At 39.7% G+C, this 18,383-nt stretch overlaps 2 protein-coding genes across 6 annotated transcripts; one reads left to right on the plus strand and one right to left on the minus strand.

Annotated features, from left to right (window-relative positions):
• Positions 1-901: 901 nt before the first annotated feature.
• On the plus strand, positions 902-9,363 carry f8a (coagulation factor VIII associated). Of its 2 annotated transcripts, none has more exons than XM_026170727.2 (12): positions 902-1,198; positions 1,645-1,691; positions 1,833-1,905; positions 3,692-3,851; positions 4,034-4,102; positions 4,238-4,358; positions 4,481-4,573; positions 4,848-4,912; positions 6,456-6,537; positions 6,641-6,687; positions 8,088-8,143; positions 8,254-9,363. In XM_026170727.2, the coding sequence occupies exons 1-12, from the start codon at positions 1,140-1,142 to the stop codon at positions 8,333-8,335; spliced, it is 954 nt and encodes a 317-aa protein (XP_026026512.1). In that variant the 5' UTR covers positions 902-1,139; the 3' UTR covers positions 8,336-9,363. The 2 variants fall into 2 exon arrangements, with proteins under 2 accessions (XP_026026512.1, XP_026026513.1); XM_026170728.2 differs by having other exon boundaries at positions 1,114-1,281.
• On the minus strand, positions 8,712-14,711 carry emp1a (epithelial membrane protein 1a). 4 transcript variants are annotated; one of them, XM_026170730.2, is made up of 5 exons: positions 14,579-14,711; positions 12,904-12,994; positions 12,697-12,796; positions 12,321-12,461; positions 8,712-10,168 (listed from the first exon to the last, which is right to left on the minus strand). In XM_026170730.2, exons 2-5 carry the CDS (start codon positions 12,976-12,978, stop codon positions 10,008-10,010), a joined length of 477 nt encoding a protein of 158 aa, XP_026026515.1. In that variant the 5' UTR covers positions 12,979-12,994; positions 14,579-14,711; the 3' UTR covers positions 8,712-10,007. The 4 variants fall into 4 exon arrangements, with proteins under 4 accessions (XP_026026515.1, XP_026026514.1, XP_026026516.1 ...); XM_026170729.2 differs by lacking the exon at positions 14,579-14,711 and adding an exon at positions 13,826-13,975; XM_026170731.2 differs by lacking the exon at positions 14,579-14,711 and adding an exon at positions 13,888-13,951.
• Positions 14,712-18,383: the final 3,672 nt, after the last annotated feature.

Raw genomic sequence — 18,383 nt, forward strand, 5'->3', positions numbered from 1 at the left:
CTTATACAGACTGTATATAACTCCAGCCATGTTGATGGATTGCGTAAATTGGCTGGAAATATTAATTTCCAGGGAAAAGACACAGACAGACGATGCTTACAGGATGTGATGTGACAACACTAATGAAATATTGATGTGTCATATTTGTCCAAGGTGTATTTCATTGTTATGGAAAAAGAGAATATCAAAATCATGATGACCAATTGGAGTGGTGATGTCTATGACTTTGGCTACGTTCACACTGCAGGCGAAAGCGCATCAAATCCGATTTTTTTGACCCTATGCGACCCATATCCGATCATGGTATGACAGTGTGAACGGCACAAATCTGATATTTTCAAATCCAATCTGGGTCACTTTCGTATGTGGTACTGAATCCGATACATATCCGATGTTTCAGAAAGCAACTGCTGTGTGAACGGTCAAGTCGCATTAAATCCATCTTTTACGTCACTGACACGAGACAGACGCCAAGCTCCTTTGACTACGATGACCTGGATGACTGAGAACCTTCACATACAAGACAGACGCCAATTATCAGCGCCAAAGAAGCGCCCGAGAAGACATCGCGAACGCTTCCTGGCCATCCGGTGAAACTGCTGGGAAGACAACGTTGGAGAAACGTGAACATTTTATTTGTACTGCATAACCTGCAGATTCTGACATAAATCTGCAACTATCCTTTGAAGCACCGCTCCTCTAAAACAGCAATAAGGATCATTATTAGGTTATCTACATTATTATGTAAATAACAAAATAACTTAAAGCAAAAATTGGAAAACATGAAGTCCGAAGTCTTTATATTAAGGGCCATCAGTCAAACAATATAGTTTGCTCTGGGTCTAAACAGAGCGCGTTGTGTGTGACGTCTTCTTTTGCGCATGCGGGCCGCTTTGAGCGTTCACACTAGAGCGCGTTTGCTGTCGCATTTTATTTGTAGTGTGAACACGCAGACAAAAAAATCGGATTTGATCAAAAAATCGGAATCGAGCATTAAGACCTGCAGTGTGAACGTAGCCTAAGTTGGCAACACTGCTCATTTGGGCATGTCCTTTACGTCATGCGCCACGCAATTGCCGACGCCGACCAATGAAATCGTGAGTTGAGGCTGCTGTCACTTGGACTTCCTGGCATTGATCATGGCTGCGGAGGGCGATTTTCTGGCGAGATACCGAGCTGTGTCAAATAAACTGAAAAAGTAAGGCTTTGAAATGGCTTTGTTTAAGAAGAAAGACGGACGAATATCGGGAATAGCTAAATGTTATTTAGACTGAATGCGAGGTAACGGCTTTCAGCTAGTGCTAATAGGCTAAGCTAGCGTTACTGTTAGCCATTTGCTCGTTTTGTAGTGAAATATTTGGTCATTTTGAGATATTTAGCCCAGGTTCATCGAAAAATAAGCGATGAGTTGTTGGTGCTGTTTGACAGCTAATTGTAAAGCGCTTTGAGGGCCCCGAAAAGCGCTATATAAATGCAATCCGTTATTATTATTATTATTATTATTATTATTATTATTATTATTAACCCATAACTAGCCGGTAGTTTGCCACAGTACTGATATTCTATGTTTATCTAGCTGGCGTGTATCACAGTTGGCTATCTAAGATGTTTTAAAATGTGAAAATACTTTGTTTTCTTTTGTAGGCGTTTTCTTCGGAAGCCCAATGTGGCAGAGGCAAGTGAGCAATTTGGTGAGTGCCACATTAGTCCATCCATGTAAATGCTGTGATCCAGCCTATACTGCCGCACAGAAGAGTCAGCGCCTCTCCTGTGCTGTTAAATGATAGAGGCTGAATAAATGTCACCAGGCTTGTCTTTACCTGTGCTTTCAGGTCAGCTGGCAAAGGAGCTGAAGCAGCAGGACTGCCTTCAGTATGCTGCCTTCTGTAACCTGGCCATGGCTCGGTGAGTGGATCCGTATTCATTTTAACTGAATTGTGCCAAAGCACAGCAACAGGCACCTTACGGTGTAAAAGCACCTCGCACAAGTAAAGACCCCACAATAATCTGGAGAAAAACCCCAACAATTAAGCAACCCACCATGAGCAAGCACTTTGCAATGGTGGGAAGCAAAAACTCCCTTCTAACAAGAAAAATGCTCTTGCAGAACCATGTAGAACAGCAGCGTTTGTCCTGCATACATAGAGCAACAGGAATAGCAGCTAGCCAGCCTCAACAGCTAAGGACTGGACAACCAGAGTCCCAACTAGGGAATTTGTGTAACTAGATGGCTTGTTGCTGTTGTCACTAGTTTGCACAGGATGTACTAGTCGTTTAATCTAATTGTTTTGCATTTTAATTGATAACCAATTCTGATAAATTGTTGCGTCCTAATGCTATGTAGCTATCTGCCACCAGATGGTGTGTCATTGCCAGAGTGCCAGAGTAGTGCAGGGCTTTCTAGATCAGTGGTGTATCCTGAGACTTCCTTGGCCAGCATTAACCCTGATATGTTTCCTATCTAACATGCCTGGAACATGCTGAGTCAACAAACAGGGTGCACTGCACAGCTGCAGACTGCACTCACCCTGGAATGGAGAGCAGTTCCTCAATAACATAATATATCCAGACACTTGTGCAGTCCATGCAGAAACCGGTAAAAATGCATAGATTTCAAATACAGTAACACAGACTTATTGCCTTAACACAGACACACACTTTTGCTTTTCTAGTCTAGCTGAGCACTCAAAGTGCTTTACACAACTTCCCTCATTCACCCACACAAGCACTTTTATTCTATCCTCTTTCTTTAAGCGCTTTCTGCCTAACATTTACACACATTCATATTCTGATGGGTGAGACTCTTGGGTTGGTATCTTGCACAAGGATATTTGGCATGCAGATTGGAGCAGCCAGGGATCGAACCACCAACCCTTCTGATTAGCAGATGACCTGCTCTGCCTCGTGAGCTGAGCCACTCCACTCAGTAACGAGGCGCTTGATTTCACTGATGTTCTTGTAGAAGACTGTGAGTAAATCCTTCATGCTTGTTTCCAAAATTTCTGGGATCTCTGCCAGGAAACTGCAGAAACTTGCTCATCATCATTATTTTGGGGTGAAATGCTCAAGGATCACACGCAGGTTTATTGATCAAATATTCACACGCTTGTCCTACATTCAGGTCATAAAAGATTCAAGTGTAGAACCAAGCATAAAAGACTTTAAGAGGGGGCTGACTTGAAGCTTGAAAATAATTCTGTTACTCATTGTGGTTTCACCACATAACGCTGCCGTGTAATAAGTCAATTTTAGTTATTTTTCCTACATCCGCTATCATTTTTTTCAGAAACAAATGATGAAATTTTTGACAAAAGTATAAGTAGCATGTCCTCATGAGGACAATTAGATAAAAAAAAACAAAAAAAAAAACACACTTTTGTTATTATAATTATGTCATAATTATCTTATTTAGCTTTCAAATGGCACGCATGTTTGTTATCAGTTTTTTAAGGTCTATAAATCTAATATTATATTTTTAGCTTAAAATATTTAGAGCAGATCACTACTTTTCTTGTTTAAAAAAAACAAAGAAACAGCATGTGAGGTTATTACATAAAGGTACAGTCGGTGGAGTGATGAGTCCTCAGTGGTCAGCAGTAGTCTTAATTGGCCCACAGGGAGAGCGTAGCATTCATAGTCATGACAGTGACCTATCGGCTGTTGTTATACATCCTCGATGTCTTGACTGCAGGTGTGAGCAGACTCTCTTTAATGCTCCTGGAGAGGCACTGGCATTAACTGACGCTGCTCGCCTCTTCCTCTCATCTGAGAAGGAGAACAGGGCACTGCAGGCTCCAGGCTTTGATGAACACCTCCAGGCTGCACTCAACTGCTACAGCTTCGCCACTAAGGTATGATCAGCTCTAGTTTTCAAATCGGTTTTTAGAGTTTGATGCAGTAAATGCACTCCAGAAGAAATCAGCAAATAAAGCAGATTCACCATGGAATATTTCATTAGATCAGGGTCTGGAGAAAAGATTGTGGAGTACATTCTTGTATAGTGACTGAATTCTGATGTACAAATGAATCGCAGGTGTATATTGAGATGAACCAGCCTGTGATGGCAGCCAGCCTGTGTTTGGAACTTGGCAACGCGCTCAAGGTAAAGCTGCTGTCTCTGAGGATAAATGACCCAGAATTGGTTTTTTTGGGGATTTTTTTTTTTTTTTTTTTTTTTTTTTTTTAAGCAAATGATGGAAAAAATGATTCATCGTTACTCTCCTGTCTTCCTCAATAGGAGATTAACAGACCAGGAGAGGCTATTGTTCATTATCAGAGGGCTGCAGAGTTACAGACGCAAACACCCATCGAAGCTTTGCTGTCAATGGGAGAAATGGCCACGTGTAAAATCCTCACCCGTGAGTTCTGTCGGTTCTGATTGAGTAGCTGCAGTTTGTTTGCTGTGCAAACAGGATCTGACGGGACTTTTGTTTGAGTTTGTGTTACTTGTGTTTTTATGATTTTCTTTTTTCTTTTCCAGGTGATTATGACGGTGCTTTGTCAGTGTTCACAGAGATGCAGCTGATCTGTCAGGAGAAAGGACTGCAGCTACCAGGCTCCATCACCCCTGTTGGTGAGCATCTGATAAAAAAAATGATATTAGCAGAGTTTTGTAAAGATGGGGTGTTATTACAGCCTTAGCAGTTTGTGTTTTCTTAACTAAAGCTGTATCCAGCATCTTAAATTGATTAACACAATTCAACTTGAAAACTGGGATAATTAAGAGCTGCATTCCCTCGTGATTGTCTTTTTTTTTTCGTTGCTGTGCAGATTTTTCATGTTATTTGCACTAAGAGGAAAAAATGTCTTAATTTCTCATCTTTAATTTTACTTTCTTGACAACAAAGGTGCCTTTTTGGACATTGTGGCAAAATGTGAGATATCCAGGGTGCTTCTGCTCATGTTGCTTGAGGTAAGCTCATCGGTTTTGCTGATAATTAAAACAACCTCTCTCACTGCAGACTTGAGTGCAAAGTCATGTTCAGTGTTGTGTTTTTGAAGGTATGATTCAGGCCATTTGTTTAAATTTATCTAAATATGCACTTTAACAAGTTTTTATTTATAGGTAGTTGCAATAAATACCTTTAAATTCACTCTTCAAACATACTATATTGCCAAAAGTATTCGTGCAGCTGCCTTCTCACTCATATGAATTTGAGTGATGTCCCATTCTTAATCCATAGTGTTTAATATAATGTCGACCCACCCTTTGTAGCTATAACAGCTTCAACCTTTCTGGGAATTCATTCCACAAGGTTTAGGAGTTTGTTTAAGGGAATTTTTGACCAGTCTTCCAGAAGCACATTTGTGAGGTCAGTCACGGATGTTGGGTGAAAAGGCCCGGCTCGCAGTCTCCACTCTAATTCATCCAAAAGGTTTTCTGTCAGGTTGAGGTCAGGACTCTGTGCAGGCCAGTTAAATTCTTCCACACCAAATTCGCTCATCCTTGTCTTTATGGACCTTGCTTTCTGCACTCGTGTGCAGTCTTTTTGAAACAGGAAGGTACCATTGACAGACTATTTCTACAAAGTTGGGAATTTGAAATTGTCTGAAATATCTTGTTATGCTGAAGCATTAAGTTTCTTTCACTGGAACTGAGGGGCTGAGTCCGAGGGGCAACATGAGGTTCGAAGGTCTGTAGCAGTCGACTCTGCAGAAAGTTGGAGAACTCTTTGCATTGTGCGTCTCAACATCCACTGACCCCACTCTGTGATTTTATGTGCTCTGCCACTTCATGACTAAGTTGCTGTCATTCCCAATCACTTCCACGTCATTATAACACCACTAACAGCTGACTGTGGAATATTTAGTAGTGAGGAAATTTCACAACTGGACTTGTTGCACAGGTGGCATCCTATCACAGTACACAGTTGGAAATACAGTGTACTTTAAATGCACTGCAAGGAGAGAGGAGGCACAGAGTGAGAAAAAGCTGGTCCTAATGTATCCTGACACAAGTACTGCACCTCCACATGCGACACACAGTTTGACGTGACGTGAGACTCGAGCTATTAATGCAAGCATTTCTCATTTGGCAGCTTTGGACCCTCCGGTTTCACGTCTCTTCACTGTCTCTCGCACTTAATTCTCGCAGCGAGGAGCTGAGACTCGAGTGAGAGAGCTGAGGAGACACATTAGCATAATGAAAGCACCTGTTGTGTGCATTGCATAGAGTTTCATTTCTTTATTTTAACCACATAGATTCAGCAGCTTAAACACTCACCTGTACTTGAGTGTCAAACAGCCTTCCACTGGCCAATCAGTGAACTGTTAGAAAGCAGAATAGTTTTTTAAAGCTGTTTTAAACAATGCAATTACACTTAATGACAATGTTAATTATTTATCCAGCATCTTACAGTAATTACTGTGCATCTTGAAAAATTCAGGATTGTTGGTGCAGCAGAACTTGAATGGTCCCACGTTGTTGTGGTTTTGTTTGGTTTTTTTTGGTGCAGCCTCCACCTCAGAAGTTGTTACCAGAACACGCCCAGACCCTGGAGAGATACGCGTGGGAGTCCTTTGATCCTCACAGCCAATGTAAATTCACCTCAGCACTCGACTACTTGAGTATAATAATGTGTCATTAATCCTGCGCACTTATTGAAGTTGCGTAAATGTTGTTTTTTGTCTTCTGTTTCAGTGACCTTCCTGCCTGAGAATGTTTTCCTGCTCCTGCAGTCCGTAGTGGTGAGTTTCATGATAACACGGTCTGAGTCTTCCTGTCTCGTACAGGAAAAATAATGGTCTTCACGCCCTTCATATGACAGTGATGTATTGTGTGTGTTGAAGTTTGTTTTGTTTTTTTTCCTTTGGCAGTGAAGTGATTCTTTTTTTGTTTGTTTGTTTTTGCTTCAGCATTTGCAGTTTGCCAGCTTTGTGTAGGTTTTCTGCCTCAGAATTTTTCCCTCTTACACTAAAGATATTCATTTTTTTCCCCAGTCACAGTAAAAAGAAGCAACACATGACACATTACATCATGTCGGTATTTTTACAGAGAAGCCAAAATATAGAAGCACTGTGTGAAAAACACCTTTAGTTCTTCTGTAGGTATTAAGAGAGTAAGAAGCAACCAGGTGCTGCTAATCAAATGCACAGACGTTTTGGCAGTTTGTTGGCCTGCAGCATTCATAATCACAGTGCCAATGTGGAAGACATCAGCAATGATGTGAGAGAAGCAGCTGTCGCTGCCCTTCAATCTAGGCAGGGTTACAAAGCTGATTCCAAACAATTTGAGGTCCATCATTCTGCAGTGAGACAGTCACAAGTGGAAAACATTCAAGATAGCTGTCAGTCTTTCCAGGAGTGGACGTCCCAGCAAATTAATCCCAAGATTAGATTATCCAGTGGTCAGAGAAACCGCAAAGAACCCAAGAGCTGCATTTCATAGGCTCAGTTAGCAGGTTACATGTTAAATTGCATGACCATACAGTTAAAGCATACGATAAAGCCTCTGCTTTCAGAATATGGAAGCATGACTTGGGTTTGCAAAGTTGCATCTGAACAAACTACAATACTTCTGGAACAGTGTCCTTTGGACCCCAAGCACAGCAGCAAATCTCAAACAGAGAATGGCTGAAAAAGAAAAGAAACCAGGCCCAAAGTTTAGACCACAAACTTAAGAGAGCTGTGCATAAACAAAGGACACACACCTCACCACTAAGGTTGTTCTACAATTTACTGAATCTTGAGTTGATGTTTTTCACACACTGCTTCTGTTTTTTTTGGGTTTTTTTAGCTGTTTTGTTAAATAATGATGAAATGTCTCAGGATGTCTTTACCTAATTTTAAGACCTACTATGGACCAAATAATATTTTTTACTGCGTCCTGATAAGGAACACATAAGAATTGACAGAGGCCATCCTTTTTTTTTTTTTTTTAATAACTGTATAAATAAAAAAAAGTTAATAAAAAATAATCATGTGTAATGTAGAGAAAGATTCTTCTCGAAGGAGCACGCTCTGTCTTTGGGAATGAATGGCCGGTAACAGAGAATAAATATTAACAAGTCAGAGGCCTCGTCAGGGTCCTCTGAATCTGCAGTTATGTTTTTATTAGTGCAGTGAATAACAACAGATCTGTTTTGCAGATGGCGTGTCAGGAGAAAGACACAGAGTCTCTAAAGTCTCTTCAGACTGAGCTATGGTAAGCATTTACAAATGTTAATTTCCATCATGTGAGAAAATATCTTTTACTGCTTGTCATTCTTAATTTTCCATATTGATCACATGCTTTATGCGGTTTTCCCCTTGCAGGCCGTTTCTGACAGCTGAGCAGAACCATCTTCTCCACCTGGTGGTTCAGGAGCGCATCACGCCGTCTGGTCAAGGCATTTAATACAGTCCAGTTTTTATTCGCTTCCTCTGGGAACGATACTTTATATAATGGAACATTCCTGTTTCTGAATGGGTCTGTTGTAAGGCCGGGAGAAGGGTTGTTTTCAAACTCCAGTGTTGTAACTTGGACTCAGAGAAATGTTAAACTTTGTGCTTATTCAGTCACGTAGGTTTGGAAATCAAGCTGAACTGTCTTTGTTGTCCTCAGACGTGCAGATTGCTGTTGCCAGGAATGCTTAGCTAAGAATAAATGTTGTGTATGTATCTGAGTGGAGACTATAAAACTGGACCACGTCATATGTTTTTATTATGTAAAAGTTTCAAATGTAGAAGAACTTATTGTGTTTACAGCTGGTTAGTAGATTAAACACGAATGCTTTGTTTTATCATTTTTATTAATAAATGACATAACATGGCTTAAATTCCAATATAACAAAATCTTCTACTGCATAGTTCTGTAATATGGTGCAATGACACCTCTGTCCTCCATCCCTGGGTCACTTAATTTTCACTTGTACAAATGCATGTACTTTTCTTATGATAGCAGCCCCCTACAGACACATAAGTAAACACAATAATAAAAAAAACAAAAAGGAGCTTAAAAATATATGATGGTTACAATGTACATAGACTGATGTATAATGTATTTGTTTTTTTTTCTAGCTGTAAAATAACGATTAACAGCTAGTCGTAAATGAAGGATTGTTATTTCCTGATTGTTCAAGTACTATAACAGGAATGTTATTTGTCGTTTTTTACTCCTCAGTTAGAATTTTAACATATTAAATGATAAGATTTAGTCTCCATCAACCTTTCTGAACCTTAAAGGAACTGGTAAACATTTTGGGACTAAATTATTTACTATCTTGCTGAGTAGGAGATTAATACTAATTGTTTGACTTTGTACACTAAAGAGGACCAAGGTTTTAAAAAAACAAAACAAAGACCGTGACCATGTAAAGAGAGTTTCCTGAGCAGTTTTGTCTTCCCATCGTCTTCTACGCAACCACGCTGCACAGATTTGCCCCCTGCTGGTCATTAGGAAGAATGCAGCTCGGAAGTTGTGACCATCTTTTATGCACAGTCTTAGCAGAAGAACTGAAAATGTGAAAACACTGGCTTCAAACCGCCGTCACCTCTGAAGTTAGAGTCTCCCCTTTTTGTTTGCACCCAGCCAAAAATGCTCATGTACAGCTCAGTGACTGTTTCACTAAAGCTAAGGTGACCAAAAGTTCACTCAAATCAATCTTGCCATTTTTTTTTTAGCACAAAACAACAAACAAAACAACCCAAAGCGATTATAAGCCTTTCTCAAAATGTCACACTATTCCTTTAAAGTACTTATGTCTGAACTACTACTACTATTTAAGACTAAACTGATTTATTAGCTATGTTCTGGTAATATTCCCAATAATTCAGCTCTATAAGGCGTTTTAGTCACATTATTAAAAAGAAAAAACATTTTGTTTGTCAGTTTTGCTGAAAAAATGTGTTTCACACTTGTAATGTTAGCATTTGCTCCATATCATTTTATATATATATATATATATTTTAAAAAGCTGTATAAACAAATGGCTCTCATTAGCATTTGGACATTTTGCTACAGTCGTAGCTTCAGATGGTGTTCATCAATTCTAAAAGAGGAGAACGAGCCCTGCCCTCTGTTTTTCCTCTCACTCTTTCTTCTTACGCAGGATGAAATAGGTGAGCGCTAAGATGAAGGTGAGGACAAACGAGATCCACGCCAGGATGTAGCAGTGTCCGTAACCTCCAGATGTGTCATTGACATGGAGCTTGGCTGTGTAGATTGAGGCTCCTGTCATTATGCAAAGGCCTGCAAGAGGGAAAATTATTATTACATGCAACCAAGACAAGGCAATCAAGAAGTAATTATTTTTCTATTATAAGATAAAGCTCGTGATGTGACCAGTGCAATCACAAGGAAATGAAAGACATGACACTTCCACCTTGTTAATTTTCCAGTGTTATGAACTCATGACATTCGCACTTTGTGTGAGTTTCTCATGTGCTCGTAGTACTATCACTGATAATGCATAATTAACTTAAAGCATGAAATTTTAATCACTCGGGACCTTTTTTTTTTTCTTTTACATCTGACATGGTGGCAAAAAACTGACTCGGTTTGTGGTCTTTTTGTTAGGGAGGATTTGCATGAAAATGTTTCTTGACTAAAATAAAAAGCAGCCAATGTCCAATGAAACTTTAAAGAACCTCCAGGAAGCCTGGAGAACTATCGCTTACTTTAAGAAGAAAGCCTGGCTCCTTGGAAGCAAAGCATAGACATGACAGGTGGTTCGGGCTTTTGTGAGTGAATACATTTTCTAGATTTTGCTCCTCAAACGTGAAAACATGACGCTTTGTTGCACATTGACGGCAAACAAAAATGTTTGGGGGTGTTGTTGAGAAATCAGCACACCTGAGAATGCTGGAGCAGGTGTGCTGGACAACTTTTCTTTCTAGTGAACCTCATGACATTAACAGAAGCAGCACACTGTGATACTGTTAACTATTTGAAGTGTCAAAATCATTCATTTGTGACACCTAAAAGACTAACACACTGCTGTGCTGTGGCTGAGATCAGCTTCTACTGATTTTCTACAGATTTCATGTGTCTGAGATGCAAACACGCTCACCTTGCTGATCCATCACAGTTCACTGGTTATTGCAATGTGTGAGGTACACACAGAAAGTGAAGAACTTCTAATCACTGGTTCGCTGTTTTGTACAAACTAATGAGAATTCAAATCCACTGAGTAGTCAAGGGTCTCTCAAACAGTCATATCGAGGGCAGATTCATCTTGTTCAGCACCAAATGAAAGTGTTTGAACTCAGGACTACTGATGATTACACGACAGGGCTGCAGCTACCCATTATTTTAGTAATCTATCTGTCTATTATTATTAATGAGAAATAACAAATATTCAAAAGAGAAAAATGAACTGTTCATTGATTTTCAGTTTAGAAACTGCAAGAAAATAGCAAGTTTACCTGCAAACATCTCTTAATAAAAACAAACAAAAATAGACCCTTTCCTTGTTTTTACTCGCCATATTAAAATGATATTTTTAAAAGACAACACTTTCTTAATTGCAAAAACAAATAATAACAAGTACAGTAATATCTCCTTAATGAGGTAGATTTGGTGTGTGTGTGAGTGTCTGCATGCTTAGATGTGGTAGTGAATGCGCAAATATGCCTTTAAGTATTTACGCAAGTATGTGGCGGCTGCTATGAGGAAAAGCAGGCTAATCAGCATTTTCAGAACTGAAGCTTTGCCCTGCGCTTCGATGCAACGTTTCGTGCTGCAGAAGACAAACATTACCATGGTGTGGATGTCAATAATGTTAATGTTAATAATAACAATTTAGTATCCAACCTCCAGCCTCAGGTCAGTGTCTCGGAATCTGACTGGCCCACTTAAAATAAATGATATAATTTAATTGACTTATTTATATTTTATATTATGAGATAAATCTTATTTTTTACAGATTACATTGATCTAAATCTGCATAATAGTGTTGAAATTAAATGATGTGCACGCATCAGGATGTCACTGCTCTGACAGTATTACTCATGTTATCAACACTGGTAACAGGAAAGCCCTGACCACACCTTCCTAATTTGGGTGTCAACCAGTCAGACCACTTCATCCACATCCATGTAGTGAGAAGCCATTATATGACCTTTGTGTGTAAGTCGATTAAACTCTGCCCAGTACTGAAAGAGGAGTGGTGATTGTTGTGAACTGACACAGATAGATAGATGCCTCGCCATGCAATGAGCTCATTGGTCTGTTGAACGGATGAGGCTAAAAATTAGTTTAATTATTTACGAAGCTTTAAGTTCGAGCGTCGTGCTAACTTATTTAGTTAGACAAAAATCACATATGTCAGGTTTGTCAGTCGCACATCCTCCAGAGAAAATCATAAAGTCAGCCAAAAGAAACAAGACTGCAGGTAACTTACAGGCGATTATCTGTAAAATGCCAGTGAAGGTGAACCTCATTCCTTTGGGCAGGGTGAACAGCTGGGCCACAAATACAAACAAGGCAAGGATGGTGAAAACGCAGGCCAGCACTGAGGTGGCCTGCACCGCCTGGAGATAATCTGCAGCAACAAGATAATAAAAAAGTCAACAATAACACAGGCGTGAGGAAATATTCGGCCTTTTCAGTTTTATGTTTGTATTAACACCACTACCTACAGATCTACTCATTTCAGACTGACAATATTTACTGTAAACAGTGTAATACGTGATTTGTTCCGTCATCATCTTTGCCCTTCATTGTATAAATAATGAAAAATCACTAACTTTAACAGGGGGACAATCTGTGGAGTTTACCTTCTGGGTAGCCTTTCAGATTTGTGTAATGCCACACATTGTTTGATAAGTCCCACCTGCCCCACAGGTCAGCTGACACTAAATCGTCGACCCACCAGGCCTGACGACACAAAGGAAAGATTTAAAGTTCATGCAGATATGTTACACATTTTCTAGAAACCGCTGTCAGATCTCCTCCAGTTAATACAGAAAATAACATCATCTTACATTGTCAATGGCGGCCACCAGGAGCAGGATGATGGTGGTTATGTGCAGAACAACGATTGCTGCCAGCATCAACATTATGGCCTTCTGAAAACTGATAATGGGGTGGGGGAAGTGGAAGGAGGCACATCGTTATTTATTTTGCAAGCGCAGACGTATGTAACACGGACTCGTACATGAGGGAGTATTAATTACACACACACACACACACACACACACACACACACACACACACACACACACACACACACACACACAGAGAGAGAGAGAGAGAGAGAGAGAGAGAGAGAAACTGTGTGAAACAAAGAAATAAAGAAATAACAGTAACAGAGAAGAGAGCCGTTTTATACAAGCCCAGACTTGCCGCAGAAATCATGCAGGCATAAACATTTTTGAATAAAACACATCTGGTGTCAAACACATCAGTGCTTTCAATCATTGTCATTACGTTTATTTATTATTTATTATATTTAATCAGCTCAGATTCATTAGCACCAATCACTGCGCCTGTAAACGCCCGCAGTTTGCTTTGAGCCTCTTTTTTTTTACGTCTTTTGAGCGTTTCCGTCGACAATAAAGGCGCATTTGTTAAGACGGCATTCCCAAACGGATGACACACACAGGGCCCGCACTGTAGTCGATAACTTTAAAAAGAGCGCGATAGTACGACAACAGAAAACAATAATAAGCACAGCATAAACTCACGGACTATTCAACGCTATGTTAGTGCGCCAAATTTCCAGTTGCGCGTCTTTTTAGGACTTTTTTGCGCTCACGGTCAGTCATATTTCTTGCGCTTAAAGTAACTGAAGTTTTTCCTACAGGCTTTAAAAAAACCCACTTCAGCCATCCGTAAGAGGGTTTCACAGAGTGTGCTCCGTAAACCGTCGCCTTTCTACAAGTAAGCAAAGAGCAGAAACGTTACCTGAACGCTCTTTAACGCACCGCGCGGGAGTTATTTGGGAATGTGAAACTCTGTGGACCCACCCAGCTTTGAATTCACAGCACACACATCACCGTGTTTTCCCTCTTCTTCTTTCCCCTCACCAAGCCCCACCCATAACGTTTCTCGAGTGAAAATAAACGGTGTCAGGTCGCCTCTTCCTGCAACTCCAGTGTGTGCGTAAAGGCGAGTAAGATCTTCGAAGGATTGCGTATCGTCAGATTCATTTACAAACGAAACAAACAAATAAACAAACAAACACGCGACAGCTTCACACGCACTATTTTAGTTGCTTCTTTAGTGTTTTACCTGGAAAATGTTTTTAATATAGAAATATCTTCATTCTCTCTGAGCGGCTCACCTGTGTGAGCTGTAGCTTCACTTTTTTTTGTCGCACATGGATACAAAATGCCATTTTGGACACGCTTGCAGAGCAGCCATAGTGTATCCTGGACTTGTTTTCAGGCCACTCACGCGCAATTGCCGCTTCATTGTGTACCTAAATTGACTTCTCCAAAGATGGGACATTAAGAAGCCGTGCATGGAATATCGCAGTGCATTGTGAGCCCCAGGGAGCTCATATTCAATTCAGCAGCAGTTTCACTCTGATGGCTGAGACTTACGTTCAAGCAAGTGAAAAACAGAATTCGTGTTCATGCAGATGCATTTTTGACTGCTACAAACAAATGAAAGTAAGATCGTTCCATTGATAAAAAGATATAAATAGATTCTTACCTGCGCCTCACACGCTATGCACTTTTATGTTTCGTGCGCCACTGCCAGAAAGCAGAAAAAAAAACTGCTGAAACATCAGAGGGTCTTAACATATTCATACTGTCCGAAACAATACATGGATAGTTTCTTTACTGAGAGATGTAATTACCTCTCAGTGAAGAAAAGTAAGAAAAAGGTCATGTTACTTGATGTCACACAGACTGCAGATCTCAGTGGGCCGGGCTGTGTCACGGCTTTGGAAAAACTCTGTTTACCCCATAAGCAACCAGCCGGTACAAGGATTTGCACACTTCACACTGTGTTTTGAAAGAAAAAAAAAGAAAAAAAGATTTTCCTCAAATGTTCGTCAGAAACAAAGAAGAAAAGATGGATGTTCAAATGTAGACAAACTCCAGCCGAAATAAGAGATGGCTGAAAAATAATCAGCGCCCAGCTCACTTCATTGTGTTTCGAGGCCACATTTTAAGAGAAGTTAGTGCTTCACTCATCCGTAGCACAAGATATTTATATAAAAGTCAGTAATTGCAAGTCATGTGACATGTGTTCACAGTGAAATAGTTGCTGCTGTGCCAGAGCATGCTTAAACTTTTGTTTTCATTATTTATTGTTTCAGTCATCATAAAAAGAAAGTACTCTCCCTGTTAGCTCTACATATCAGGACACAATTGGAAAAAATTATCTTCACCGAGTCTTAAAATTAGGTAAATACAACCTCAGATGAACATATGAAATATTACACCATGTCTCTTGTAAAGCAACCTTTAGCAGCACTATCAGGCCACTCACACACAGTTTCTCAGTCTCTTACATCATTGTGGAGGAATTTTATCCCAGCGTTTTTTTACAGCTTTGCTTCAGCTTACTGAGGTTTGCTAACATTAGTTTATGTGCAGCTCTCTTAAGGTCCCATCACAACTGTTCAGTCAGGTTGTGGTCTGGACTTTAAACCATTGCAACACCTTGATCTTTTTCTTCCAACCTGCTGTAGTTTTGCTGCTGTGCTTGAGATCATTGTATTTTTGCATGTCCCACAAGCTATGCTTGTCTTTAAAATCCTTTGCTTTACAGAGGAGCACATGGTTGAGTCAGAGATTGTAAGGTACCCAGGTCCGGTGGCTGAAAAATAAACCCAAATCCTCAGCCCTCCACCACCGTGCTTGACAGATGGTACGAAGAGTTTGTGCTGATATCCTGTTTGACTTTCACTAGACATGGCACTGTGCACTGTGGCCGAACATGTCCACTTTGGTCTCATCTTTGCAAACGTGTTCTTCTAAGACAGAAGACGTGTTGCAGCCCTCTCAAATAAATCCATACTGTCTGAGTCTTTTTCTGATTAACTGTCATTATATACTAACTGAGGCCTGTAGAGTCTGAGGTGTAGTTCTTCAGTCATTCCACCTCAAATCAACACAGGCCTTTTGCTGATGAAGCTAAAATGTGACAGAAATCGTTGTAATTCTGGACATAAAATCTTTATGCAAATCACAGATGGTCAAGCAGAAAATGCTCTAAATGTTGTCTGATTGGTGATGGACTGACCCTCTTGAGGGTTTTAATGGTAACCTCTCTGCTTTTAAGATTAGGCTTAAACATAAATTAAGCATATAGTTATGGCTACATCAGAATGAAATGTATCTTAGTTTTACTGCAATACGCTTAAGCTGCTGGGGCCTTCCCATGATGCACTGTTTCTTCTTCACTCACCTTTTTACACTCACTATGTGTTTATACCTCTCTGCAATTAATTAGTGTAGATGCTGATCATCCACAGTATTGAGATCCAAATCTTTATTATTAGTTATTATTTATCTCTGAATCTCTTCCACAATGTATCTTTGTCCTGTCCTGCCGCACCTCTCTGAGCCTGGTTCTGCTGGATGTTTCTTCCTGTTAAAAGGGAGTTTTTCCTTCCAACTGTCGCCAAAACACTTGCTCAAAGGGGTTCATATGCTTGTTGGGATTTTCTCTGTATTATTGCAGGGTGTTTACCTTACAGTATAAAGAGCCTTGAGACAACTGTTGTTATAATTTGGTGCTATATAAATAAAATTGAATTGAATTAAATTCCTCTAGACATTTCTGCAAACTCAACCTTTCATGGGGGAGGAGGGGGTCTTAAGTGAATTCCTAGTTAATTTCTGGTGTTTTAACTCATGAATTCTTAGTTTTTAGAAAGTGTTTTTAGTTTAGTAACACTGTGATACTATGGGCCACAAAATACAAAATACCATATGAGTGCAATCTCCAAATAGTGATCATACTCAAAAGTGTGGTTAATTTTACAGGTGATTTACAAAAGTTGTGCTGTTTTCTAAGGATAGGAGGCATCAGGTCATTTCAATATAAAGTGCAAAAAAATAAGACGTGCCCTTTTTTGTGTTGAATATCGGCGCAACTAGCAGCAAATTGCATGTCACAATCTATTAGTAAATCAGTTTGTGTATTTAATTCAAACATTTTCTTCCCTATATTTTGTGCCTTGAGAAAGGAATTCCCAGAAATACATATGCAGCAGGGACAGTTACAAATATTCGGCAATTTCCACCTCTTGCACACAATTTTGTTGCTGTGTTCTAGTTGTAAATACCGATAGTGCTTTTTTAAAATGTAAATGTGAAAAGCCAGTTTGTCTGGTTCGACTCATTAGTTAGTTTGTTTGAGTTTTGGATTTTTAGTTATTCTTCTTGTTATTCTTAGTTTGTCCAGCTCCCTCAGTTTTCCCGTCTTTCTCATTTTGTTTCTTTTCAAAAACACAAAGTGTTTTACTCAGGGGGTAAAAAACAGAGACCCAGAGTGTGATGCCAGCAAACAGTGATGAGGTTAAAGCAAAGGTAGGGTTAAAACAGAGTGAGAGAAAATATGCAGAAATGCCAAAATGTCAATATAAAATAATAAATACCAACAAAAAGAATAAACTCAATAAAAGAAATAACAGTAACAAACAATAAAAAGATAATTGAAAATGATAAAAGGACAATAAAAGACAACTGCACATAAAAGGACATTTTTGTGTCTATGTCAGAGTGTTTTATTAAGCCATTTAAAGAAAATTACTCTGTTCTGCAAGTCTCATCTCTTCAGCAAAGTTGTTCCAAAGCTGAACAGCCCCGATGACAAACGCACAGACGGCTTTAGATTTAAGCTTCAGCGTGATGATCTAAGGCTGCCAGGGGGTTTGCAATCCCAAATGACATTACAGGGTTGTGCTTTAAAACTGGCCAGTAAAATGCAGAAATCAATAAATCAATTCTAAACCGTACAGGAAGCCAGTGGAGAGAAGCCCAGACTGGGGTTATGTTTTGCTCTTTGCTAATGCTGGTAAGAAAGCAGCTGCTTTCTGAAGCAGCCGGGACTGAGATAGGCAGTCATTACCCCAGAGACACAGACACGCAGTAAAATACCAAAAATACTGAGGTACTGACATTCAAATCCTGGGTATTTTCAGGTAGTTTAATGAGGCACGCAGTGGCCTGAGCTTCCATCAGAAATGCAATTTATATAATATACACATAAACCTTTTCTGACCTTTATGAACTCGTGATAGATCGCCGATAGATTTAGTTTTCCTCCGAAACGCAAGCCTTTGTTAAATAAGAAAACAAAAGGGTAGGAGTAACACAGAGAATAAATGTCAGTGATGAATATTAATAACGCCTTATGTTAACATACATGAGGCTTCAGTTATAGACAAACTGTCATACTTGAACCTCAGAAACTGTCATATTCTAAACTGACATTGTCAGATAGCTCTGCTTGTCGGCTCTGGTCAAATAGAACCGCGTAATTAAGGGATTACTTGTCA

The sequence above is a fragment of the Astatotilapia calliptera genome, chromosome 6, assembly GCF_964374335.1.
Source record: "Astatotilapia calliptera chromosome 6, fAstCal68.1, whole genome shotgun sequence".
Taxonomy (NCBI): Eukaryota; Metazoa; Chordata; class Actinopteri; order Cichliformes; family Cichlidae; genus Astatotilapia; species Astatotilapia calliptera.

Excerpts from the sequence above, each read along its gene's own strand:
- f8a (XM_026170727.2), top strand. The coding sequence starts at position 1,140 with ATGGCTGCGGAGGGCGATTTTCTGGCGAGATACCGAGCTGTGTCAAAT. Across the intron at positions 6,538-6,640 it reads CTTTGATCCTCACAGCCAAT|TGACCTTCCTGCCTGAGAAT; the intron begins GTAAATTCACCT and ends CTTCTGTTTCAG. Across the intron at positions 8,144-8,253 it reads TCTCTTCAGACTGAGCTATG|GCCGTTTCTGACAGCTGAGC; the intron begins GTAAGCATTTAC and ends TTCCCCTTGCAG.
- emp1a (XM_026170730.2), bottom strand. The coding sequence starts at position 12,978 with ATGTTGATGCTGGCAGCAATCGTTGTTCTGCACATAACCACCATCATC. Across the intron at positions 12,462-12,696 it reads TCTGAAAGGCTACCCAGAAG|ATTATCTCCAGGCGGTGCAG; the intron begins GTAAACTCCACA and ends TTGTTGCTGCAG. Across the intron at positions 10,169-12,320 it reads CATTTTACAGATAATCGCCT|GCCTTTGCATAATGACAGGA; the intron begins GTAAGTTACCTG and ends TCCCTCTTGCAG.